The 27553-nt window shown below is 42.6% G+C and overlaps 1 protein-coding gene across 2 annotated transcripts in view; it reads left to right on the top strand.

The window, feature by feature from the left end:
- Positions 1 to 27553, top strand: part of AGBL4 (AGBL carboxypeptidase 4) — a 1613281-nt gene that overhangs the window by 915556 nt on the left and 670172 nt on the right. For both annotated transcript variants that reach the window (XM_077277379.1, XM_077277378.1), the window contains one exon: positions 20856 to 21072. In XM_077277379.1, coding sequence (XP_077133494.1) covers positions 20856 to 21072 — 217 coding nt within the window. The remainder of the gene's footprint in view (positions 1 to 20855; positions 21073 to 27553) is intronic.

Here is a 27553-nt window from a genome sequence, read left to right as displayed (position 1 = left end):
TAAGCTCCTGAAAGGCAGAAACAGCCTCAGAGGACCAATTCGCTACATCAGCGCCCTTCCTCTTCAAATCGGTCAGGGGTTTAACCACACTGGAGAAGTTGGCAATAAAACGGCGATAAAAATTAGCAAAGCCCAAAAATTTCTGAAGGCTCTTCACGGATGTGGGCTGGATCCAATCATGAATGGCCTGAACCTTAACCGGATCCATTTCTATAGATGATGGAGAAAAAATGAAGCCCAAAAAAGAAACCTTCTGTACTCCAAAGAGGCACTTAGACCCCTTCACAAACAAGGCATTATCACGAAGGACCTGAAATACCATCCTGACTTGTTTCACATAAGACTCCCAATCATCTGAAAAAATCAAAATATCATCCAAATATACAATCATGAATTTATCAAGATAATTCCGAAATATATCATGCATGAAGGACTGAAACACAGATGGGGCATTAGAGAGTCCGAATGGCATCACAAGATATTCAAAATGGCCCTCGGGCGTATTAAACACAGTTTTCCATTCGTCACCCTGCTTAATACGAACAAGATTATATGCCCCTCGAAGGTCAATCTTAGTAAACCAACTAGCCCCCTTAATCCTGGCAAACAAATCAGAAAGCAAAGGCAAAGGGTATTGGAATTTGACCGTGATCTTATTCAAGAGGCGATAATCAATAAAGGGTCTCAAGGAGCCATCCTTCTTGGCAACAAAAAAAACCCCTGCTCCCAATGGAGAAGAAGATGGCCAAATATGCCCCTTCTCCAAAGACTCCTTTACATAGCTCCGCATGGTGGCATGTTCAGGCACAGACAGGTTGAAAAGTCGGCCCTTAGGAAACTTACAGCCTGGAATCAAGTCAATAGCACAATCACAGTCCCTATGCGGTGGAAGGGAACTGGACTTGGGCTCATCAAAAACATCCTGGAAATCTGACAGAAACTCAGGAATTTCAGAAGAGGGGGAGGAGGAAATTGACATCAGAGGAACGTCATCATGAACCCCCTGACAACCCCAACTAGTCACAGACATAGATTTCCAATCCAACACTGGATTATGTACCTGTAACCATGGAAACCCCAGCACAATAGCATCATGCAAATTATGCAACACCAGGAAACGACAATCTTCCTGATGGGCTGGCGCCATGCACATGGTTAACTGTGTCCAAAACTGAGGTTTATTTTTAGCCAATGGTGTAGCATCAATACCCCTCAAAGGGATAGGACTCCGCAAAGGCTGTAAGGGAAAACCACAACGTCTGGCAAATTCTAAGTCCTTCAAATTTAAAGCGGTGCCTGAATCCACAAATGCCATGACAGAGAATGACGATAATGAGCAGATCAGGGTCACAGATAACAGAAATTTAGGTTGTACAGTACTGATGGTAACGGAATTAGCGATTCTCTTGGCACGCTTAGGGCAATCAGAAATAACATGAGCAGAATCGCCGCAGTAAAAGCACAACCTATTCTGACATCTGAATCCTTGGCGTTCAGCTCTAGACACAATCCTATCACACTGCATAGCCTCAGGACTCCGCTCGGAAGACAATGCCATAGTGTGCACAACTCTGCGCTCGCGCAAGCGCCGATCAATTTGAATGGCCAGAGACATAGAATCACTCAGACCTGCAGGCGTGGGGAACCCCACCATAACATCTTTAACAGATTCAGAAAGACCCTTTCTGAAAATTGCCGCCAAAGCATCCTCATTCCACTTAGTAAGCACAGACCATTTTCTAAATTTCTGGCAATATGATTCTGCCGCTTCTTGACCCTTTACAGTTATTTTTAAAGCTCAAAAATTTGGACCTGTCCCCAAAAAACAGATCGGGGGTAGGAATTCTAGGCTCTAAAACAGGAGTCTGCACGATATAATCAGAAATACGCTGTACTCTAGCAGCAAGTTGATCCACCCGAGAAGCAAGTCCCTGAACATCCATGTCAGCGCTTAACTCCTGAGCCACCCAGAGGTGAAGAGGGAAAAAAAAAAACACAACAGAGTACAGAAAAAAAAATGGCTCAGCACTTTCTTTCCCTTCTTTTGAGATGCGGTTAACTCATTGTTGGCCAGTTGTACTGTTATGATCTGGTGGCCTAGGAGCAGCATGGACGAGCTCTGGAGTAGGTGGCCTCTATACTGACCGCAGACCCTGAACTTAACACCGCAACTAGAAGTAGCCGTGGGATGTTCCTGTCACTCCCTAAACACCTCGTCACAGCCGGAGAACTAATTACCCCTAAAGAAAGAAACAGGAAAACTATCTTGCCTCAGAGAAAATCCCCAAAGGAAAGACAGCCCCCCACAAATATTGACTGTGAGAGGAGAGGGAAATTACAAACGCAGACTGAAAACAGAATTTAGCAAAGGAGGCCACGCTACCTAGAAAGAAAAGACAGGACAGAGTCAGTATGAAAATACTACAAAAATCCACCACAGAGAATACAAAAATCTCCACACCTAACTAAAGGCATGGAGGGTACCTCTGCGACTCCAGAGCTTCCAGCTTGGCTGAATAAATCCTTACACAGACAAAGCTGGACGAGAAAAAACATAGCAATTCACTGAACTATAAAGTCCACCGCATGTGGACTGCAAAAACAAAGCCAGGACTTATCTTTGATGATTTGGACAATCCAGCAGGAGAAACCAAGCAGAGATGTGAATCCTCCAGAAAAACAATGGACAACTGGCCCTTACTAAAGGGTGAAGCCAGACTAAATAGCCCCGTCCAAAGTGGAAGCACCTGATGACTGCTGTGAAGGACAAACAGCAGCACTACCACTTATAACCACCGGAGGGAGCCCAAGAGCAGAACCCAGAACAGAATTCACAACACCTAGGTGTGTGGAATCCCCGCAATTCCGCAAATTTAATGAACATGTTGCTTTTTTTTCCGCAATGCGATTTTTTCACGGATAAAAATGCAACATTTGCACAAGAAATGCGGAATACACTGTAAATAATAGGAGGCATATGTAAGCGGTTTTTTTCGCGTTTTTATCACGTTTTTATAGCGAAAAAACGCAAAAAAACCGCGAAAAATACTGAACGTGTGCACATGGCCTTAGGCGTTAAGATGAGTATATGGTGTTTTTTATTTCTTACAGAAGACAAGGGTTTCAGGGTTTAGGTGTAAGGTGAGTATTTACCATGTTTTTTATTTTTATTTCAATATTTATTTCAATTTTAAGTTTCTTTATTTTGAGCAGAGGCGCCGGCAAATGACTATGCCTATCAGCTGCTGCCTGCTCCTTCTGTTACTAGCGACAGCAGGCATAGGCTGATGGGAGTAGTACTCTGTCATCAGCTGATGCCTGCTGACCTTTTGACATCTGACAGAGGGACCCCGCAAGTGCTCTGACCCACAGTAACGATCTAACCGGCAGTATCTTTTCTGTCGATCAGAAAACAGCCTTTGTGGAAACTCAATCATTTACGAAATTTTGCCAATTTTGAGGAAATTTCTCAGTAATCCGAACACGAATCCGAATGTGCAGCATTCATGCCGACTTTGAGATTAGTGATCGCTCATCCCTAGTGATGAGGAAATGTGCTCAGATATGGTGTTATCTGAGCATACTCGGGTGCTAATCGGGTGTCTTCGTCATGCTCGAATAATATCTAGTCCCCGTGGCTGCATGTCTCGCGGCTGTTCACAACACATGCAGAGATTGCCTGTTTGTTAGGACTAAGAACTGTTGTTCGAAACGCGTCTGCCCATAATGTATTCCCACATGGGGGTTGTGATTTTTTTAAAAACTTGTAACAATTTTTATGAATGATGTTTTCCTAATAAAGATTTTAATTTTTTTTTTTTTTTACGGACCTTCCAAAACCAGGAGTGGGTGATAAATACAGAAGTGGTGACGTGTTTCTATTATACTTTTCCCCTGACTGTTCCACTTCTGGTTTTGGCTTTACAAATACTGATGTAAAATACTGACCAAGTTTTGAACGTGTGAATGTGGCTCTATAGGATTAGGTTACATTTAAAGGGGTTGCTCACTTTACATTTATTTTAACACATTTGTTGGGAACATGATTTTGTGGCACTTATTAATAGATAAGTATTGCAGGTTCTCTTTTCTCACCGAATGCACAGCTCACCTTTTCTCACAATGGCTATTGATGGAGGAACATGTGACTAGACCTGCCCATCAGCCTCCTCCAATTAAAAATAAAACTGTTTATTGATTGGAGGGGGCTGTTGGACAGGTCTGGTCACATGATCCTATTAATGACAATTTTAAGGTCAGGAGAGCTGTGCCGCCTGTGAGGAAGATATATTAGAAAATACAGGAAGAGTACCTGTAATACCTATATATTATCAATAGCCACAAAATCACGTTCCCAGTATATTTATGAAAAAATAAATAAATAAAAATGGCTGACCCCTTTAAGGTATTTTGCAATAAAATAAAAAAAGGATATGTTGATCTCCTGGGTTTTAGATTATTGAACTTGACTTTGCAATTTGTTGTTTTTACTTTTGAATTACTGTTTTCGTCTTTGAACTACTACCTAAAGTGTTCACAGTTTTTTTTCTTAATAAATAAGATTTTCTTTCCACAGCAGTATAGAGAACTGTTAAGACAGAAAATGCCTTCGAGTCACACGTATGACAGACAAATATTTAAGCCAGATGGCCTGGGAACTAGACTTGCACACTTTAGCCAGAGGCAGGGATAGAGCCGGTGTCATGATGGGCAATAAAGCAGATGTTTAACTTCTGTGCTGAAAGGTAAAATAAATTGAAAATACATGTCTTAGAGTGGCTGAAATAGAGAAGCATTTTCAAACTGTCCAACTTCAGAAAAGTAAATTTTGCAAAGTATAAAATGTTTTAAAAGAAAATGCAAAACTAAAGGGACAAGGCTACTGGATCACTGAAATGTCAAACTGTTCCTCTTGGTAATCTGGCAACCACAGGACTAAGGGAAGAGTTAGATGGCTGAATGTCTCGAACGAGGATCGCAACGCAATTCATGGACTGCTAAAGACGAGTCCGAGCATTGCGTTGCAATCCTCGTCCGAGTTATACGACCGTCTGACTCTTCCCAAAAGTGAAGACTTCAAGTAGTTCAAAAACTATGCAAAATAGCTCTACTCCAGGAAGACATAATCTGTCTTGTAAGCAACCCTGATAATTCTATACTTTGTAAGACAATGCACAATCGCAAAAGAACCTTAAAGAATGATTTTAGGGAATTTATATTGTTTGGTCTCATCTGGTGAGGCATCGAGGACCTAGACAATAAGCTATGCTGGACAAGCAAAGCAGGATACACAGAGCAAGGAATATAAAGAAAACACTAGAGAGCACGTGACAGGTTAAACAGTAGGTCTGAACCAGATGTGGATGAAAGTCTTAAGAAGCACAGGAGTTTTGCAGAGATAATTGCAGTGTGATATCAACAGTCTCTAGATAACAGTTTGCAATGCATAAAGTAGTAGATGAGTTAACCAGCAGGTCGGATGAGAAGTACATGTAGATTGCAAAAACCAGAGTGCATGTGTATGGGGGGTCGAGAAAGAGAACTGTCTAAAGTATATGAACACCTTAAAGGAAATCTGACAAGAGATGCTAACAGACATGATGCTACAGCGTTTTCTAGAAGAGAACTTTAAAAAGCCATCTAGAGACCATACATCTAAGATGACCAGTCCGAGGCCAGTCCCTGCATCTTCTCTCTGCCCCACTCCTCTAGACTGTCTGTCTGTGTTCGAGTCGACTTTCCTAAAGTTTGTTGTTCAATGTGAATGTGAACATTTTGACATTCGCAAAAGATGCCTTGCCCAGCACTGTTTCCGCTGTGAGGTTCATCTTGTGAAATTGACTCATAAAGACCCAAGTCCAGGTGGGTACACGGACCTCGGGTGTTGGTACTGCTATCAGGATGGCACAAGGGAAGCAAAGACGTGGCACACTCAGGAATCTTAGGAGCAGCAGGACGGATGTAAAAGTCAGCAGGGAATGAAGCAAGTTAAACATTGTGTGGACAGAAGGTGGGGTACACCAAACTAAATTCTTGAATCTCAATCCAATGACACAAGTGTGTGTCCATATGGTCTTAAATAGGATCATGGAGATTATTTCACTGAGCCACGCCGGGCAACCTGCAAAAACCGATGTTCAGAACAATAGAGGGCAGCAGACGTAGGTGAAGGAAACAGAGTCGAAGATACCAAGGACAGGTGTGTAACACCCACATTGGAGAAGCATCAAAGACAAGCAAATATAGTTTTTCATGGCCAAGAGGACTTTCCCATAATGCCCAACAGCTATGACACACATCCCAGTTTATCAAGCAGATTAGCATGCCTTGTACAGTGGTGGTTAGTACACCACTGGGTCATGGGAGATGAGCAGTTCCCAGTGGAGGACAGTCAGGAGCAAGGACTAGTGATATGTATGACATAGCTAGATTCTGTCTCTCTTATCCCATTTCCAATATTGAGATCCACATGATGTTATTTGCCGCACATTAAATTTTGGGGAAAAATTGGATGAATTTAAATTTGAAACTATACAGTCACCTCTACTGTCCAGCCTTTCCAAATATGTTTTCCATAAACTATTTTGGACAGCAAGAGACCCAGATGTAAAGAGTTTGGTCCATCTTGGACAAAGATGGAATATGTATAGGATATGCCATAACTGTCCGACAGTTGGTTGTCAGACCACTGGGACCCTCAGTTCTCCATTCTGTCAGTGTGCCAAGGCCTGTTTCAAGGAAAATGCAAGTCCAAGCAGTGAGACTCATTTGTCAGGTATTTACGACATATCCTATCGACATGCCGTTATTGACCTAGGTGGATACACCCCTTCAAGACTTAGCAAGGTATTATGTACTGAGCGTATGAGATTAGAAATGTCCTCAGAACTCATCTCTTTCGGCTCAGCCCCTGCTTTCTGCTTGCAAGGATAACTATGTCTGGGTCTTACAATATGCATTACACAGGCAGATAAATGGAAGGTATCGAATAAAATTAAAGCGTTCAGTGCCAATTTCCTAAACCAATATTTACATTTCTAACGCGGCTGGGTTACAACCTGCATTTCCCCAGTCATGCCTGAGAACCACACGATCTGCTGACTCAGAGAAGAGCGATCCTGACTATTTTATTTATTTTACGCCAAGCTTATGGGAATAATTCCAGTAAAATGCTGTGCCACTTGCATCCAGTCATTGTAAATGCATCCACAATAATACATGACCTCGTTATCAGGTTGCTCATTAAGATGATGATAGTTTACTTCTATGGAAATGAATTAACATTTTCAGTGTGAACAACTAGTGGAGAGAAATACAATTTTTGGGTAGAAATCTATAGTCCATATTAGAAAGAAGATATCAAGAAAAACCCGAGCACTCTGTAATACCTAATGAGGGCTCCGAAAGGGCAGTGGCTGGCAATAGGATTCATTGTGCCTCTTCTTTCCCTACATTGGGCATATTCATTTTCCCAGCTGTGTTTCTTTAAAATGTTAATATTTTTCAGCAAATAAGGTTTATTAAAGGATCTTATGCTCCAATTAAACAGCTGCCCAAGGGTATGTGCACATGTTCAGCATTTGCATTGCGGCGTTTCAGAGAAAAACATACATGAACAGCCTCCGAGGACCGAGCCGTGTTGTAGACTAGTCGGACGGGCGGATCCCTGGCAGCTCCTCCCTGCAGCGCTTCAGAGTCAAACATACGTGGCTGAGTTCATGCAACCAGTGCCTGATATTCAATCTGTGGATTGGGCAGCATGTATCAGCTAACAGGTTCACTTTCATTGACAAAATGTCTTGCACCAATGCACCCTCCAAAAGTTTACTCTTTTGGTAGAAGCAGGATTACCTTAGATGTAGATTAAAAACTTTTCCGCAATGTTCTCGCTGTTGCAGATTGTAAAAAACCTGGGTCTATGTTATGCGTTGCCCCACAAACAGCGCCAGTCATTTCCCCATGAGCAGTGACTATTATACAGTGGGGCAAAAAAGTATTTAGTCATTCAGCAATAGTGCAAGTTCCACCACTTAACCCCTTCACCCCCAAGGGTGGTTTGCACGTTAATGACCGGGCCAATTTTTACAATTCTGACCACTGTCCCTTTATGAGGCTATAACTCTGGAACGCTTTGACGGATCTTGGCGATTCTGACATTGTTTTCTCGTGACATATTGTACTTCATGTTAGTGGTAAAATTTATTCGATATAACTTGCGTTTATTTGTGAAAAAAATGGAAATTTGGCGAAAATTTTGAAAATTTTGCAATTTTCCAACTTTGAATTTTTATGCCCTTAAATCACAGAGATATGTCACGCAAAATACTTAATAAGTAACATTTCCCACATGTCTACTTTACATCAGTACAATTTTGGAACCAAAATTTTTTTTTGTGACGGAGTTATAAGGGTTAAAAGTTGACCAGCAATTTCTCATTTTTACAACACCATTTTTTTTTAGGGACCACATCTCATTTGAAGTCATTTTGAGGGGTCTATATGATAGAAAATACTCAAGTGTGACACCATTCTAAAAACTGCACCCCTCAAGGTGCTCAAAACCACATTCAAGAAGTTTATTAACCCTTCAGGTGTTTCACAGGAATTTTTGGAATGTTTAAATAAAAATGAACATTTAACTTTTTTTCACACACAATTTATTTCAGCTCCAATTTGTTTTATTTTACCAAGGGTAACAGGAGAAAATGGACCCCAAAAGTTGTTGTACAATTTGTCCTGAGTACGCTGATACCCCATATGTGAGGGTAAACCACTGTTTGGGCGTATGGCAGAGCTCGGAAGGAAAGGAGCGCCATTTGACTTTTCAATGCAAAATTGACTGGAATTGAGATGGGACGCCATGTTGCGTTTGGAGAGCCCCTGATGTGCCTAAACACTGAAACCCCCTACAAGTGACACCATTTTGGAAAGTAGACCCCCTAAGGAACTTATCTAGATGTGTGGTGAGCACTTTGACCCACCAAGTGCTTCACAGAAGTTTATAATGCAGAGCCGTAAAAATAAAAAATCATATTTTTTCACAAAAATGATCTTTTCGCCCCCAATTTTTTATTTTCCCAAGGGTAAGAGAAGAAATTGGACCCCAAAAAATGTTGTGCAATTTGTCCTGAGTACGCTGATACCCCATATGTGGGTGTAAACCATTGTTTGGGCGCATGGCAGAGCTTGGAAGGGAAGGAGCGCCATTTGACTTTTCAATGCAAAATTGACTGGAATTGAGATGGGACGCCATGTTGCGTTTGGAGAGCCCCTGATGTGCCTAAACATTGAAACTCCCTACAAGTGACACCATTTTGGAAAGTAGACCCCCTAAGGAACTTATCTAGATGTGTGGTGAGCACTTTGACCCACCAAGTGCTTCACAGAAGTTTATAATGCAGAGCCGTAAAAATAAAAAATCATATTTTTTCACAAAAATGATCTTTTCGCCCCCAATTTTTTATTTTCCCAAGGGTAAGAGAAGAAATTGGACCCCAAAAAATGTTGTGCAATTTGTCCTGAGTACGCTGATACCCCATATGTGGGTGTAAACCATTGTTTGGGCGCATGGCAGAGCTTGGAAGGGAAGGAGCGCCATTTGACTTTTCAATGCAAAATTGACTGGAATTGAGATGGGACGCCATGTTGCGTTTGGAGAGCCCCTGATGTGCCTAAACATTGAAACTCCCTACAAGTGACACCATTTTGGAAAGTAGACCCCCTAAGGAACTTATCTAGATGTGTTTTGAGAGCTTTGAACCCCCAAGTGTTTCACTACAGATTATAACGCAGAGCCGTGAAAATAATTTTTATTTTTTTTCTCAAAAATGATTTTTTAGCACCCAGCTTTGTATTTTTACAAGGGTAACAGAATAAATTGGACCCCAAAATTTGTTTTCCAATTTGTCCTGAGTACGCTGATACCCCATATGTGGGGGGGAACCACTGTTTGGGCGCATGACAGAGCTCGGAAGGGAAGGAGCGCCATTTGGAATGCAGACTTAAATGGATTGGTCAGCAGCCGTCACGTTGCATTTGCAGAGCCCCTGATGTACCCAAACAGTACAAACCCCCCACAAGTGACCCCATATTGGAAACTAGACCTCCCAAGGAACTTATCTAGATGTGTTTTAAGAACTTTGAACCCCCAAGTGTTTCACTAACGTTTATAGCGCAAAGCCGTGAAAATAAAAATTCTTTTTTTTTTTCACAAAAATGATTTTTTAGCCCCCAGTTTTGTATTTTCACAAGGGTAACAGGATAAATTAGACCCCAAAAGTTGTTGTCCAATTTGTCCTGAGTACGCTGATACCCCATATGTGGGGGGAACCACTGTTTGGGTGCATGACAGAGCTCGGAAGGGAAGGAGCGCCATTTGGAATGCAGCCTTAAATGGATTGGTCTGCAGGCGTCACGTTGCATTTGCAGAGCCCCTGATGTACCCAAACAGTACAAACCCCCCACAAGTGACCCCATATTGGAAACTAGACCTCCCAAGGAACTTATCTAGATGTGTTGTGAGAACTTTGAACCCCCAAGTGTTTCACTACAGTTTATAACGCAGAGCCGTGAAAATAAAACATCTTTTTTTTCCCACAAAAATGATTTTTAGCCCCCCAAATTTTTATTTTCCTAAGGATAACAAGAGAACTTGGACCCCAGAAGTTGTTGTTCAATTTGTCCCGAGTACGCTGATAACACATATGTTGGGGTAAACCCCTTTTTGGGCGCACGGGAGAGCTCGGAAGGGAAGGAGCACTGTTTTACTTTTTCAACGCAGAATTGGCTGGAATTGAGATTGGACGCCATGTCGCGCTTGGAGAGCCCCTGATGTGCCTGGACAGTGGAAACTCCCCAATTCTACCTGAAACCCTAACCCAAACACACCCCTAACCCTAATCCCAACGGTAACCCTAACCACACCCCTAGCCCTGACACACCCATAATTCTAATCCCAACCCTAATCCAAACGTAAATGTAATCCAAACCCTAACCCTAACTTTAGCCCCAACCCTAACTTTAGCCCCAACCCTAACTTTACCTCCAACCCTAGCCCTAACCCTAACCCTACCCCTACCCCTAACCCTAAACGTGACTGAAATACGTGGCACTGAAATACGTGGCACTGAAATACGTGGCACTGAAATACGTGGCACTGAAATACGTGATACGTGGCACTTAAATACGTGGCACTGAAACACGTGGCACTGAAATACGTGATACGTGGCACTGAAATACGTGGCACTGAAATATGTGGCACTGAAATATGTGGCACTGAAATACGTGGCACTGAAATATGTGATACGTGGCACTTAAATACGTGGCACTGAAATACGTGGCACTGAAATACGTGGCACTGAAATACGTGGCACTGAAATACGTGGCACTGAAATATGTGACACGTGGCACTTAAATACATGGCACTGAAACACGTGGCACTGAAATACGTGATACGTGGCACTGAAATACGTGGCACTGAAATACGTGGCACTGAAATACGTGGCACTGAAATACGTGGCACTGAAATACGTGGCACTGAAATATGTGATACGTGGCACTTAAATACATGGCACTGAAACACGTGGCACTGAAATACGTGATACGTGGCACTGAAATACGTGGCACTGAAATACGTGGCACTGAAATACGTGGCACTGAAATACGTGCAACTGAAATACGTGGTACTAAAATATGTGGCACTGAAATACGTGATACGTGGCACTGAAATACGTGATACGTGGCACTGAAATACGTGGCACTGAAACACGTGGCACTGAAACACGTGGCACTGAAATACGTGGCACTGAAATACGTGGCACTGAAATACGTGGCACTATGACTGTCAGAAAATGTTCTTTAAACGGTTAGGGGTGAGGTTAGGGGTAGAGTTAGGGTTAGGGTTTGGATCCCTTTATCACCTTGATGGTGGTGGGTGGCTTTTCAGTGTGTTTTCTGTTTTTTTTCGATAAAAATGCATGCGTTTTTAACGCAAACAAACGCATGTGCTTAAAAACGCAAGAAAATACTGCAGGTTGTATTTCTGAAAATGAACGCATGCAGAAAAAAACCACATGCGTTTGAAAACGCGACCAAACGCGTACAAAAAAACCGCATGCGTTTTCAATGTTAAATATAGGGAAAAAACGCATGCGTTTTTTTGTGCAAAAAACGCTGCAGACAAAACCGCAAGTGTGAAACCAGCGACGCTTTTTATAGCAAAAAAGTTTTTGCGTCTCCACATTTTGAGACCTATAATTTTTCCACATTTTGCTCCACAGAGTCATGTGAGGTCTTGTTTTTTGCGGGACGAGTTGACGTTTTTATTGGTAACATTTTCGGACACGTGACCGTTTTTGATCGCTTTTTATTCCGATTTTTGTGAGGCAGAGTGATCAAAAACCAGCTATTCATGAATTTCTTTTGGGAGAGGCGTTTATACCGTTCCGCGTTTGGTAAAATTGATAAAGCATTTTTATTCGTCGGGTCAGTATGATTACAGCGATATCTCATTTATATCATTTTTTTATGTTTTGGCGCTTTTCTACGATAAAAACTAAAATATAGAAAAATAATTATTTTGGTATCGCTTTATTCTCAGGACTATAACTTTTTTATTTTTTTGCTGATGATGCTGTATGGTGGCTTGTTTTTTGCGGGACAAGATGACGTTTTCAGCGGTACCATGGATATTTATATCAGTCTTTTTGATCGCGTGTTATTCCACTTTTTGTTCGGCGGTATGGTAATAAAGCGTTGTTTTTTGCCTCGTTTTTTTTTTTTTTTCCTTACGGTGTTTACTGAAGGGGTTAACTAGTGGGGCAGTTTTATAGGTTGGGTCGTTACGGACGCGGCGATACTAAATATGTGTACTTTTATTGTTTTGTTTTTTTTATTTAGATAAAGAAATGTATTTATGGGAATAATATATATATTTTTTTATTATTTATTTAGGAATTTTTTTTTATTTTTTTTTTTACACATGTGGAAAAAAATTTTTTTTACTTTTTTACTTTGTCCCGGGGGGGACATCACAGATCATTGATCTGGCAGTGTGCACAGCACTCTGCCAGATCGACGATCTGCTGTGCAGGGCTGCAGGCTTACCAAGTGTCTGCTCTGAGCAGACACTCGGTAAGCCACCTCCTTCCCTGCAGGACCCGGATGCCGCGGCCATCTTGGATCCGGGACCTGCAGCCAGGAAGGAGGTAGGAGACCCTCGCAGCAACGCGATCACATCGCGTTGCTCCGAGGGTCTCAGGGAAGCCCGCAGGGAGCCCCCTCCCTGCGCGATGCTTCCCTATACCGCCGGCACACCGCGATCATGTTTGATCGCGGTGTGCCGGGGGTTAATGTGCCGGGGGCGGTCCGTGACCGCTCCTGGCACATAGTGCCGGATGTCAGCTGCGATAGTCAGCTGACACCCGGCCGCGATCGGCCGCGATCGGCCGCGCTCCCCCCGTGAGCGCGGCCGATCGCGTATGACGTACTATTCCGTCCTTGGGAAGTAGGGCCCACCCCACATGGACGGAATAGTACGTCTAATGACAGAAAGGGGTTAAAAAGATGAGAGGCGTCTGTAATTTACATCATAGGTAGACCTCAACTATGGGAGACAAACTGAGAAAAAAAATCCAGAAAATCACATTGTCTGTTTTTTTATCATTTTATTTGCATATTATGGTGGAAAATAAGTATTTGGTCAGAAACAAACAATCAAGATTTCTGGCTCTCACAGACCTGTAACTTCTTCTTTAAGAGTCTCCTCTTTCCTCCACTCATTACCTGTAGTAATGGCACCTGTTTAAACTTGTTATCAGTATAAAAAGACACCTGTGCACACCCTCAAACAGTCTGACTCCAAACTCCACTATGGTGAAGACCAAAGAGCTGTCAAAGGACACCAGAAACAAAATTGTAGCCCTGCACCAGGCTGGGAAGACTGGATCTGCAATAGCCAACCAGCTTGGAGTGAAGAAATCAACAGTGGGAGCAATAATTAGAAAATGGAAGACATTCAAGACCACTGATAATCTCCCTCGATCTGGGGCTCCATGCAAAATCCCACCCCGTGGGGTCAGAATGATCACAAGAACGGTGAGACAAAAATCCCAGAACCACGCGGGGGGACCTAGTGAATGAACTGCAGAGAGCTGGGACCAATGTAACAAGGCCTACCTGTTGTGAATTTGGATTCTGGGCTCCCCCGGTGGCTACTGGTGGAATTGAACTGGTGTCTTCATCTTCTCTGTTCACCTGTTCCCATCAAGATGTGGGAGTCGCTATATAACCTTGCTGCTCTGTTAGTTGCTTGCCGGTCAACAATGTTATCAGAAGCCTCTCTGTGCTTGTTCCTGCTCCTAGACAACTACTAGATAAGTTGGACTCTTGTCCATGTTTGTTTTTGCATTTTTGTTCCAGTTCACAGCTGAAGTTTCGTTACTGTGTCTGGAAAGCTCTTGTGAACAGGAATTGCCACTCTGGTGTTATGAGTTAATGCCAGAGTTTTAAAGTAATTTCTGGATGGTGTTTTTGATAGGCTTTTCAGCTGACCATGAAAGTGTCCTTTCTGTCTTCTGCTATGTAGTAAGTGGACCTCAAATTTGCTAAACCTATTTTCATACTACGTTTGTTATTTCATCTCAACTCACCGCCAATACATGTGGGGGGCCTCTGTCTCCTTTCGGGGTATTTCTCTAGAGGTGAGCTAGGACTAATATTTTCCTCTGCTAGTTTTATTTAGTCCTCCGGCTGGTGCTGGGCATCTAGAATCAACGTAGGCATGCTACCCGGCCACTGCTAGTTGTGCGTTAGGTTTAGTTCATGGTCAGCTCAGTTCCCATCTTCCAAGAGCTAGTTCCTATATATGCTTATGCTATATTCTCTTGCCATTGAGATCATGACAGTTTGACCGGCCTTCAAAGTGTTAATTGTTTGGGCTGAAGCAGGAGAAAAAGAAGTGTTGAAGGGAAATTTTTTTTTTTTTTTTTCCCCCTCAGAGTTTTGCTGCCTAGCCCTTAATTGCTGTCTAGCTGCTTCTTACCTCCTCTTAACCCTTGAATGGCTCTGTGTCCACCTGTTTGTAATGGATCTTCAGAGTGTAACTGCAGGTTTGAATAGTCTCGCCACGAAGGTACAAAATTTGCAAGATTTTGTTTGTCATGCACCTGTATCTGAGCCGAGAATTCCTTTGCCGGAATTTTTCTCGGGGAATAGATCCGGGTTTCAGAATTTTCGAAATAATTGCAAATTATTTTTGTCCCTGAAATCTCGCTCTGCCAGAGACCCTGCACAGCAGGTCAGGATTGTGATTTCCTTGCTCCGGGGCGACCCTCAAGACTGGGCTTTTTCATTGACACCAGGGGATCCTGCGTTGCTCAATGTGGATGCGTTTTTTCTGGCCTTGGGGTTGCTTTATGACGAACCTCATTTGGAGCTTCAGGCAGAAAAAACTTTGATGTCCCTATCTCAGGGGCAAGATGAAGCGGAAATTTACTGCCAAAGATTCCGTAAATGGTCTGTGCTTACTCAGTGGAATGAGTGCGCCCTGGCGGCGACTTTCAGAGAGGGTCTCTCTGATGCCATTAAGGATGTTATGGTGGGGTTCCCTGTGCCTGCGGGTCTGAATGAGTCCATGACAATGGCTATTCAGATCGATAGGCGTTTGCGGGAGCGCAAACCAGTGCACCATCTGGCGGTGTCCACTGAGAAGTCGCCAGAGAGTATGCAGTGTGATAGAATTCTGTCCCGAAGCGAGCGGCAGAATTTTAGACGGAAAAATGGGTTGTGTTTCTATTGTGGTGATTCTACTCATGTTATATCAGCATGCTCTAAGCGCACTAAAAAGCTTGGTAAATCTGTTTCCATTTGCACCTTACCGTCTAAATTTATTCTATCTGTGACCCTGATTTGCTCTTTGTCATCTATTACCACGGACGCCTATGTCGACTCTGGCGCCGCTTTGAGTCTTATGGATTGGTCCTTTGCCAAACGCTGTGGGTATGATTTAGAGCCTTTGGAGACTCCTATTCCTCTGAAGGGGATTGACTCCACCCCATTGGCTAATAATAAACCACAATACTGGACACAAGTAACTATGCGTATTAATCCGGATCACCAGGAGATTATTCGCTTTCTGGTGCTGTATAATCTACATGATGATTTGGTACTAGGATTGCCTTGGCTGCAATCTCACAACCCAGTCCTCGACTGGAGAGCTATGTCTGTGTTGAGCTGGGGATGTAAGGGGGCTCATGGGGATGTACCTGTGGTTTCCATTTCATCATCCATTCCCTCTGAAATTCCTGAGTTCCTGTCTGACTATCGTGACGTCTTTGAAGAATCCAAGCTTGGTTCGTTACCTCCGCACCGAGAGTGCGATTGTGCCATAGATTTAATCCCGGGTAGTAAATACCCAAAGGGTCGTTTATTTAATCTGTCTGTGCCTGAACATGCTGCTATGCGAGAATATATAAAGGAGTCCTTGGAAAAGGGACATATTCGTCCATCGTCATCTCCCTTAGGAGCCGGTTTTTTCTTTGTGTCAAAAAAAGACGGCTCTTTGAGACCATGTATTGATTATCGGCTTTTGAATAAAATCACTGTTAAATATCAATACCCATTGCCGTTGCTGACTGATTTGTTTGCTCGCATAAAGGGGGCCAAGTGGTTCTCTAAGATTGACCTTCGTGGGGCGTATAATTTGGTGCGAATCAGGCAGGGGGATGAGTGGAAAACCGCATTTAATACGCCCGAGGGCCACTTTGAGTATTTAGTGATGCCTTTTGGTCTTTCTAATGCTCCGTCAGTTTTCCAGTCCTTTATGCATGATATTTTTCGCGATTATTTGGATAAATTTATGATTGTGTATCTGGATGATATTCTGATTTTTTCAGATGACTGGGACTCTCATGTCCAGCAAGTCAGGAGGGTTTTTCAGGTTTTGCGGTCTAATTCTTTGTGTGTGAAGGGTTCTAAGTGTGTTTTTGGGGTACAGAGGATTTCCTTTTTGGGATATATTTTTTCCCCCTCTTCCATTGAAATGGATCCTGTCAAGGTTCAAGCTATTTGTGATTGGACGCAGCCCTCTTCTCTTAAGAGTCTTCAGAAATTTTTGGGCTTTGCTAACTTTTATCGTCGATTTATTGCTGGTTTTTCGGATATTGCTAAACCATTGACCGATTTGACTAAGAAGGGTGCTGATGTTGCTGATTGGTCCCCTGATGCTGTGGAGGGCTTTCGGGAGCTTAAGCGCCGTTTTTCCTCTGCCCCTGTGTTGCGTCAGCCTGATGTTGCTCTACCTTTTCAGGTTGAGGTCGACGCTTCTGAGATCGGAGCTGGGGCAGTGTTGTCGCAGAAAAGTTCTGACTGCTCCGTGATGAGGCCTTGTGCCTTCTTTTCCCGTAAATTTTCGCCCGCTGAGCGGAATTATGATGTTGGGAATCGGGAGCTTTTGGCCATGAAGTGGGCTTTTGAGGAGTGGCGCCATTGGCTTGAGGGGGCCAGACATCAGGTGGTGGTATTGACTGACCACAAAAATTTGATTTATCTTGAGACCGCCAGGCGCCTGAATCCTAGACAGGCGCGCTGGTCATTATTTTTCTCTCGGTTTAATTTTGTGGTGTCGTACCTACCGGGTTCTAAGAATGTTAAGGCGGATGCCCTTTCTAGGAGTTTTGAGCCTGACTCGCCTGGTAACTCTGAGCCCACAGGTATCCTTAAGGATGGAGTGGTATTGTCAGCCGTTTCTCCAGACCTGCGGCGGGCCTTGCAGGAGTTTCAGGCGGATAGACCTGATCGTTGCCCACCTGATAAACTGTTTGTTCCTGATGATTGGACCAGTAGAGTCATCTCTGAGGTTCATTCTTCTGCGTTGGCAGGTCATCCTGGCATTTTTGGTACCAGGGATTTGGTGGCAAGGTCCTTCTGGTGGCCTTCCCTGTCACGAGATGTGCGAGGCTTTGTGCAGTCTTGTGACGTTTGTGCTCGGGCCAAGCCTTGTTGTTCTCGGGCTAGTGGATTATTGTTGCCCTTGCCTATTCCTAAGAGGCCTTGGACGCACATCTCGATGGATTTTATTTCAGATCTGCCTGTTTCTCAGAAGATGTCTGTCATCTGGGTGGTGTGTGACCGTTTTTCTAAGATGGTCCATTTGGTTCCTCTGCCCAAGTTACCTTCTTCTTCCGAGTTGGTTCCTCTGTTTTTTCAAAATGTTGTTCGTTTGCATGGTATTCCTGAGAATATCGTTTCTGACAGAGGGACCCAATTCGTGTCTAGATTTTGGCGGGCATTCTGTGCTAGGATGGGCATAGATTTATCTTTTTCGTCCGCTTTCCATCCTCAGACGAATGGCCAGACCGAGCGGATTAATCAGACCCTGGAGACATATCTGAGGTGTTTTGTGTCTGCTGACCAGGATGATTGGGTTGCTTTTTTGCCATTGGCGGAGTTCGCTCTCAATAATCGGGCCAGCTCTGCCACTTTGGTGTCCCCGTTTTTCTGTAATTCGGGGTTTCATCCTCGATTTTCCTCTGGTCAGGTGGAATCTTCGGATTGTCCTGGAGTGGATGCTGTGGTGGAGAGATTGCATCAGATCTGGGGGCAGGTGGTGGACAATTTGAGGTTGTCCCAGGAGAAGACTCAGCTTTTTGCCAACCGCCACCGTCGTGTTGGTCCTCGGCTTTCTGTTGGGGATTTGGTGTGGTTGTCTTCTCGTTTTGTCCCTATGAGGGTCTCTTCTCCCAAGTTTAAGCCTCGGTTTATCGGCCCGTATAAGATATTGGAGATTCTTAACCCTGTTTCCTTCCGTTTGGACCTCCCTGCATCCTTTTCTATTCATAACGTTTTTCATCGGTCATTATTGCGCAGGTATGAGGTACCGGTTGTGCCTTCCGTTGAGCCTCCTGCTCCGGTGTTGGTTGAGGGTGAGTTGGAGTACGTTGTGGAGAAGGTCTTGGACTCTCGTGTTTCCAGACGGAGACTCCAGTATCTGGTCAAGTGGAAGGGATACGGCCAGGAGGATAATTCTTGGGTGAATGCATCTGATGTTCATGCCTCCGATCTGGTTCGTGCCTTTCATAGGGCCCATCCTGATCGCCCTGGTGGTTCTGGTGAGGGTTCGGTGCCCCCTCCTTGAGGGGGGGGTACTGTTGTGAATTTGGATTCTGGGCTCCCCCGGTGGCTACTGGTGGAATTGAACTGGTGTCTTCATCTTCTCTGTTCACCTGTTCCCATCAAGATGTGGGAGTCGCTATATAACCTTGCTGCTCTGTTAGTTGCTTGCCGGTCAACAATGTTATCAGAAGCCTCTCTGTGCTTGTTCCTGCTCCTAGACAACTACTAGATAAGTTGGACTCTTGTCCATGTTTGTTTTTGCATTTTTGTTCCAGTTCACAGCTGAAGTTTCGTTACTGTGTCTGGAAAGCTCTTGTGAACAGGAATTGCCACTCTGGTGTTATGAGTTAATGCCAGAGTTTTAAAGTAATTTCTGGATGGTGTTTTTGATAGGCTTTTCAGCTGACCATGAAAGTGTCCTTTCTGTCTTCTGCTATGTAGTAAGTGGACCTCAAATTTGCTAAACCTATTTTCATACTACGTTTGTTATTTCATCTCAACTCACCGCCAATACATGTGGGGGGCCTCTGTCTCCTTTCGGGGTATTTCTCTAGAGGTGAGCTAGGACTAATATTTTCCTCTGCTAGTTTTATTTAGTCCTCCGGCTGGTGCTGGGCATCTAGAATCAACGTAGGCATGCTACCCGGCCACTGCTAGTTGTGCGTTAGGTTTAGTTCATGGTCAGCTCAGTTCCCATCTTCCAAGAGCTAGTTCCTATATATGCTTATGCTATGTTCTCTTGCCATTGAGATCATGACACCTACCATAAGTAACACACTACGCCACCATGGACTCAGATCCTGCAGTGCCAGATGTGTCCCACTGCTTAAGCCAGTACATGTCCGGGCCCGTCTGAAGTTTGCTAGAGAGCATTTGGATGATCCAGAGGAGTTTTGGGAGAATGTCCTATGGTCTGATGAAACCAAACTGGAACTGTTTGGTAGAAACACAACTTGTCGTGTTTGGAGGAAAAAGAATACTGAGTTGCATCCATCAAACACCATACCTACTGTAAAGCATGGTGGTGGAAACATCATGCTTTGGGGCTGTTTCTCTGCAAAGGGGCCAGGACAACTGATCCGGGTACATGAAAGAATGAATGGGGCCATGTATCGTGAGATTTTGAGTGCAAACCTCCTTCCATCAGCAAGGGCATTGAAGATGAAACGTGGCTGGGTCTTTCAACATGACAATGATCCAAAGCACACCGCCAGGGCAACGAAGGAGTGGCTTTGTAAGAAGCATTTCAAGGTCCTGGAGTGGCCTAGCCAGTCTCCAGATCTCAACCCTATAGAAAACCTTTGGAGGGAGTTGAAAGTCCGTGTTGCCAAGCGAAAAGCCAAAAACATCACTGCTCTAGAGGAGATCTGCATGGAGGAATGGGCCAACATACCAACAACAGTGTGTGGCAACCTTGTGAAGACTTACAGAAAACGTTTGACCTCTGTCATTGCCAACAAAGGAAATATTACAAAGTATTGAGATGAAATTTTGTTTCTGACCAAATACTTATTTTCCACCATAATATGCAAATAAAATGATAAAAAAAACAGACAATGTGATTTTCTGGATTTTTTTTTCTCAGTTTGTCTCCCATAGTTGAGGTCTACCTATGATGTAAATTACAGACGCCTCTCATCTTTTTAAGTGGTGGAACTTGCACTATTGCTGAATGACTAAATACTTTTTTGCCCCACTGTATAACCAAATTACTATTTAAACTTTGTTCCTTTATTTCTTTGCAGGCAGAGACTGCCTTCCAAAAATGTCTACTACTATCGGTGCCCAGATCATCGCAAAAACTATGTCATGTCTTTTGCCTTCTGCTTTGACCGCGAAGATGATGTTTACCAGTTTGCTTACTGTTTCCCGTACACCTACACCCGCCTGCAGCATTACTTGGAAAACCTCGACAGAATGAATCTGGACTACGTACAAAGAGAGCTGCTTGGCTTAAGCGTGGTGAGTATCTATGGCGTGCCATTTGTTTTTGATCATAATGTGATTGTTTTATTTTATTTTGCCTCTTACCTTACAATACAGTATTAAAGATCATACAAGAATACAAAAATCTTATTATGACTTTATTTTTCCATCAGAGGTTGTCATCTGATCGTTATTATCTAAGTCTAAAGGCGTTTTCCCAACAAAACATTTAAGTCAAGAAACATTGACTCTAGTTGGTCAACCATTGGCATTCACATTAACAAGTTTGACGACTTTTGAACCATTCAGTATTGTATTATGATTGTGTTATATGACTGTGCAGTCAGGTGTGCCTTCTCAAGTTTGTCCTATGTGTCTCCCTGTAGTCTAACTCTGATGCATGTAACCCCTCCCTTCTTCTTCCTCTGGTGGTATTGAGTTAGCAATGATTCAGAATCATCTTTTCACCTGCTGCTGTTTTGTTGTGCATAATACAAGAACTTCAGCCTGAGTATAAACTTCTTATGGAATCTTCTTATTGTCGCAAGTGTGTCCCATCAACCAGGGGTAGAAGATCTCAATGTATTGTGGATCACAGATCTTCCATTTAACCTGTGTGTTTAAGTCCTATATTAAATGAATTTGGTTTCCTTTGGTGCTGAAGAGGTTAACGACTCTGTTTATGCTGGTCAGAAACTTGCAGCTCCATTTTCAGCTGTTTCTGATTGGGTCCTTACTTCTTCCTATAAAACCTGGCCACACCCTCTCTGTCTTGCCAGTGAAAAGCTCTGCTTCCTTTTTCTTTGGAGACACTGTGCTGAATAGAAGTTTGTTGTTGCTATTGGAGATTTGTCTTACTGTGCGGTGTGCTTAAGCTAAGTGATTGGAGGTGTTATGTTGTATGTGTGTGTTTATCTCCTGGTCTCTGTTCCCATTTAGTTTACTCCTCCCTGTCCCTATCCTCCTCCCTATTGTTGTTTGGTGCTTTTGTATGCTAGAGGGTTACTGTGGTCCCTTGTTTTGTCTTTTGTTTCTCGTTCACATTACATTTCTGTCCCAGGCTCCATGGGATGGTTGAGGGGGCAGACCAGGCATTAAAAGGAACATAGTAAGGTCGGAGACTCAGGCCTCTCTACCATTAAGAGTACCCCCGGGACAGGGATAGTTATAGTCCCAGTTCCATGGACAGTTTGAAGCCTCCTCCACTTCATAAGACCGTCACAGTGTGACATTTAGCTGAATTGAAGCTATCTGGTGCAGTTCATGGTGTGAGTACTGGTTCAATAGAGACTTACATAGAAATGCTGTCTAAGGAACCCACATTTGCAGCCTAGTCGTGGGGTCAGAATACCCATCATTTGCTAGAATGGGAGTGCATGCTGTGTATGGATGGTCTAGAGACTAATAAGCACAATCTTATACATTGGTTATACGTGTTATTGTAGTTATGCACCTTACAGAATCAATGTATTTGAATGTAGCTGGAGATGTAGTGGTAATAACCACATTATAATAATGTTTATTCTTCGTGCTTTGCCAAAGCTTCAGTGGCACGATAGTCAAACCTCTAAAATAATCTGGCTTTTTAATAAAGTCATCACATCTGATGTTTCCAGTGTTGCCAGACATATCATTAAAGAGTATCTAAATAATTAGAGTATGGACTTTCCCTATCTTATCCTCTCTTGTCTCTCCCCTATATTCAGACAGGGAAGGCCTCTAAGGGTAGCGTCACACAATCTCTCTCCATTTGAGAATAATGGTATGATTATTCTGATCAGAGTTTGATCAGTTTTTGTAGGAGGTGGAGAGAAGAAAAAAAATGTTTCCCCACCTACTCCATTCTGTCAGTCCTCGAAAATCGGACCGGGCTCAGATATAATCCTTGGAAATCAAGGATAGCACTCATACGAGAAAATCGATAGTGTGCACGAGCCCAGATAAAAATTAGTTGTAAATAGAGGACAGGTTCTTGCTGAGCAGCAATTGACAGCAGATACTTAGGGAGCTTGAACTACACAGTTAATACAGCCCTGCAGCAGGGTGTTTGTGAGAAAAGGAGGCAAAATAAGATAATTAGTATATTAGGAATACTCATAACTTTGTAAAAGTTAATTACACAGGTCTTCAAGGGTAAATTTGTTTGAAAAGTAAAAGGTGATTTTTATATAATTTCCATCCCTGAATTCAGTAAAAATTTTGAAAAATTCCATCTTGTACAGTTTTTTCCCCGAACACTCACTCCATAGCCTTTTTCTTGCACCATATTTTGACCCTTTTGGGTGACCTTTGGTGGATCATTTTGGTGTCATTAGATTGGTTAGAAATTAATGGACGCTATGCTGCGATTGGCTGCTGTGGGTAGAGAAGATTTTCTTAATCCATCTTCCAAAGAGTGTGCTGGTGTCCATAGCAACCAAACATAGCATATCTGTAATTTTACCTCAGCGGTATAAGAAATGAAAGCTGTGCTGGGATTGGTTGTTATGGGCAGTAACGACAGATTTTTTTTTTTAATCACAGTTCATAACAGTGTGGTGGTGTCCATAGCATCCAATCAGAGCACAGCTTTCATTTTACCTCAGCGGTATAAGAACTGAAAGCTGCTCTGTGATTGGTTACTATGGGAAGCAAAGGCAGATTTTCTTTCACGCGGAGTTCATAAGAGTGTGGTGGTGCGCTTACCGTGATTCCTTTCAGTATTTAGTGGTTGGGGTGGATTAAGTTTCTGTTTCTAGCAATATGGCTACAAGGGGGTGTCGTAATTCCCCCAACAACTTTTCCTACCTTTGTGGATGTTTTGTAGTGTAGAAACAATGAAGGAACATTACAGATTTGACTAGAAAAGTGTATTACAGGTACTTTGGGGTAAAATTAGGCGATCAGGACAGGTAGTGGACTCCACATGTGTGTTTTGTTTGTGTAAAAGTACTACGACAGTGGTCTAAAGGGAAAAAAAGAGCTTTCGTTTGGCGTGCCTATGATCTGGAGGGAAACATAAAATCATAGTGATGGCTGCTACTTTTCTACGTGAAACATGGAGGGATTCAACCTTAAAAATTAGAAGAAAATTATAAAATCGGACCTCCTGTCAGCAACTCACCCTGCGCCTCATGGTCCAGGATTACCTGTTCCTGAACTTCCGGAGAAACTTGAAGATACACCTGATTGAGAAGATTCAGAACATGAAGAGCAGGGTTCTGGCGAAGACTTTCACGCTAGTTCCAACGAGCCACAGCTTTTTTCACAGCTTGAATTAAATAATAATAATAATAATAATAATTTTATTTATATAGCGCCAACATATTCCGCAGCGCTTTACAACTTATAGAGGGGACTTATACAGACAATAGACATTACAGCATAACAGAAATCACAGTTCAAAACAGATACCAGTAGGAATGAGGGCCCTGCTCGCAAGCTTACAATCTATGAGTTAAATGATTTAGTCAGGGACTTGGACCTTCCTAAACATTCTGCAGAACTTTAGAACTTTTAAGTTACAGTAAAGATTTTTCTTGCTCATCTCACTTGCTTGTAATTTCACACGTGTTTTGGGGCAAAATCCATATACGATGGTTAAAAATTTAAGTGTTTTTTTTATAAAATCAGGGCATAAGAAAACATAAAAATCAGTCATTGGATATGAAAAAATGTTCATAAACCCAAATTTTGCATACCTTAAAAAAATGTACTCTCTAAAAACTCAAATTTCTCACAAAACAAATCCAATACAACTTCACGACATGTTAGCAAAACCATTGACAAACACAACTCACATCAAATCCACTGGGAGGGAAGGCACATATAGCAAAAAACATCTCCCGTATCACGAAATTATGTCTTTTTTCTCTAACAGGTAATTTTGCGCCACTCCAGATCTCTAGGGTAATTGTCCATTTACTTACTGAAGCATGGCTCATCTTCACCCACACTAAGGATAAAGACTCAGGTTACTGTTTTAGACCTGCATCTAAATACTTGGCAGAGTGGTTTTTATACATCCCCCTGGGATCCAGAAAACCAGACACCTGTCTAGTTAACCCCTCCCTACCTGTGACAACCCAGGTTGTTTGGCCTTGTGGTACAAGTCTGCAGTCAATCTAAGTGAATCCTCACAGTGTGCAGTGCATGATCTGTCTGGATGTCTTATGTACCATCACCGGGAGCAGGCAGGCTCAAGTATGCAATTTGTACACATGTGATCACGTGCCAACTAGACTTATACGTCTAGTCAGAATGTGGCCAGAAGTATGCAAATTGCATACTTCCAGTCACAAGACCACGCTGTCACTCAAGAATTCATAGGTCTGCAGTCACGTAGATTGACTGCAGACTTATACGCCAAGCCTGGACAACCCCTTTAAAGTCCTACATATTTGTCTCCATGTTTTTTCTTAAAGATTTTATACTGCACTTTGCTCTGTCTATCTGTTCTGCATTGAAGCAAGGTACAAATCTGTTTTTTTTTCTTGCCGAAGTCAGACAGATGCTTTGCTTTTTTAGCACAATACAGACACTAGTTGTTTCATGCTATGTAATGGGATGATACCCATAATGAGCGGTGCCGATAACATCGCACATCGCTTTGAATTTCAACTAAATATTCTCACAATACCGTTCCTGTGAAATCCCTCTGCATTTTCCTTCTAGAAGGAGAGTATTTAAAATGATAAAAGATAATTATATCACATTCCCGTCTGCGTCTCTGCTGCTGATTGTGTGGTGACAGGCTCTGTCAAAATGGTAAAAGCAAAGAAGGAGCAGTCAGAACATGTGTTGCGTTGTAGAGAAGACGGAAGGGAGCTGTGCACTCAGATCCCCCTCCCCTACCTTATAATGTCGCAGGCAGCGGCACTGCATTATGGGTCTGGATTCACAATTTCTGGTTGCGGGGGTGAGTATATTAGGCAATCTAAACAATTCATCCTTCTATACTCAAGGGTAGAGTCATTGCATTTTGGTCATAGATCTGATTGGATCGAATTGTTGTAACCCCAAGCAGGGTAGTTGTCCTATTTGTGCAAGAGATACAAGAATTAACAAAAAAAGAAAAAAGTTCTACGACAGACGTAAATACGAAAAATACAAATCTTTAATAGGATATATGGTCACAGACAAGAACTAATGAAATAAATAACTAACATGAAAAAAAAACAAATATGGAAGGTGGGTGAGCCTAAAAGAAGGAAAGGGATGGAGTACTTTCTAAAGATATAAATTACTAAAACAAAGTGCTTGGACAAAGAAATTGTATGCCTGAGCAACCATCCAAAACACAAATATATATAAATAAATTATGAATAGAAATAATAATTAGGTGTCAGAAATCATATAAAAAATCTAAGGAAAGAAAGAAGGAAATAAATAGTCATAATGGTGCCAACACTATTGCAAATAGTCCCATAGAAATAATGCACATGAGTATGGAAGTAAAAGGACAAGTAGGTAAAAAGGTACGTGTGTACAGGCTCACCCACCAATGACCCCTGATGAAGCATCAGTGAAACGTGTGGAAAACGCCATGAAGATTATTTCACAAGGTACCGTGAAAGTGTCCCAGGAGATATTTTTTAATACAACACCAGGCCAAATGTTGCTCGTACTATGGTGAGCCTAAACATGCTCCCATGGTCTCCAGCAAATCTGTTACATCGATGCCAGGTAATTTGACAGGATCTGCCAGCAGCGGATCTTGATGATTTGCCCAAGTACATTCAGCGCCAGAGCCACCCTCAGACGACCATTAACCCCTTTCTGACATTGGGTATAATGATATGCCGATGTCGGACACCCTCCCTTTGCTGTGGGCTCCGGCGGTGAGCCCACATATTTCCGTGCGCATGTCAGCCGTTTTAACATTTGCCCAGATCAAAACATTCTCAGAAAGCTATCCTCTATAAGTCAATAGATTTGAGTCAGTCTATTACTGCCTATGTCCATGTGTTCACTGTACTGAACCCCCTTGTTCATACCCCCTGTATGAATTAAAATTAGGCTTAGTGGTCTGTGTGAAAATGTATATATATATATATATATATATATATATATATATATATATATATATATACTTTTATTTTTAGATATGGATAGTATGATACAGAAAATTGGAAAAATATTATTTTAACATAATAAATCTGATTTAAGCCATAGGATATTTTATGATGATAACTTCCCTTTAAATACATCTGTAGACTAATCTTCACGAGATCCTTCCACTGTTATCTATTTTCCTGTACTTCTTCCACACTCCCATCAGCTTAATGTGCTTCCTCTTTAATTTGATCCTTTTCCAGCAGTACTAAGGCTGGTAAATTGATCACTGTTACACACCTGTGCAGGTATCCGGGGCTCCATTTCCTTCACCTGTATCCGATGTGGATCAATGACATCTCCTTAGACCTATTTAAGGTCCATTTAGACACACTCCTTGGGATTGAGACTCTAGTGTTCCAACTTTGGTTTGATCCATTATCTGTGCTTGTTGTGTTTTCAACCTGAGATTCCAGTGTGTGTC

This window comes from Ranitomeya variabilis, chromosome 8 (genome assembly GCF_051348905.1).
Source record: "Ranitomeya variabilis isolate aRanVar5 chromosome 8, aRanVar5.hap1, whole genome shotgun sequence".
Lineage (NCBI taxonomy): Eukaryota > Metazoa > Chordata > Amphibia > Anura > Dendrobatidae > Ranitomeya > Ranitomeya variabilis.
Note: the sequence above shows the minus strand (reverse complement) of the source record. Positions and strands in the feature narration are given on the sequence as shown.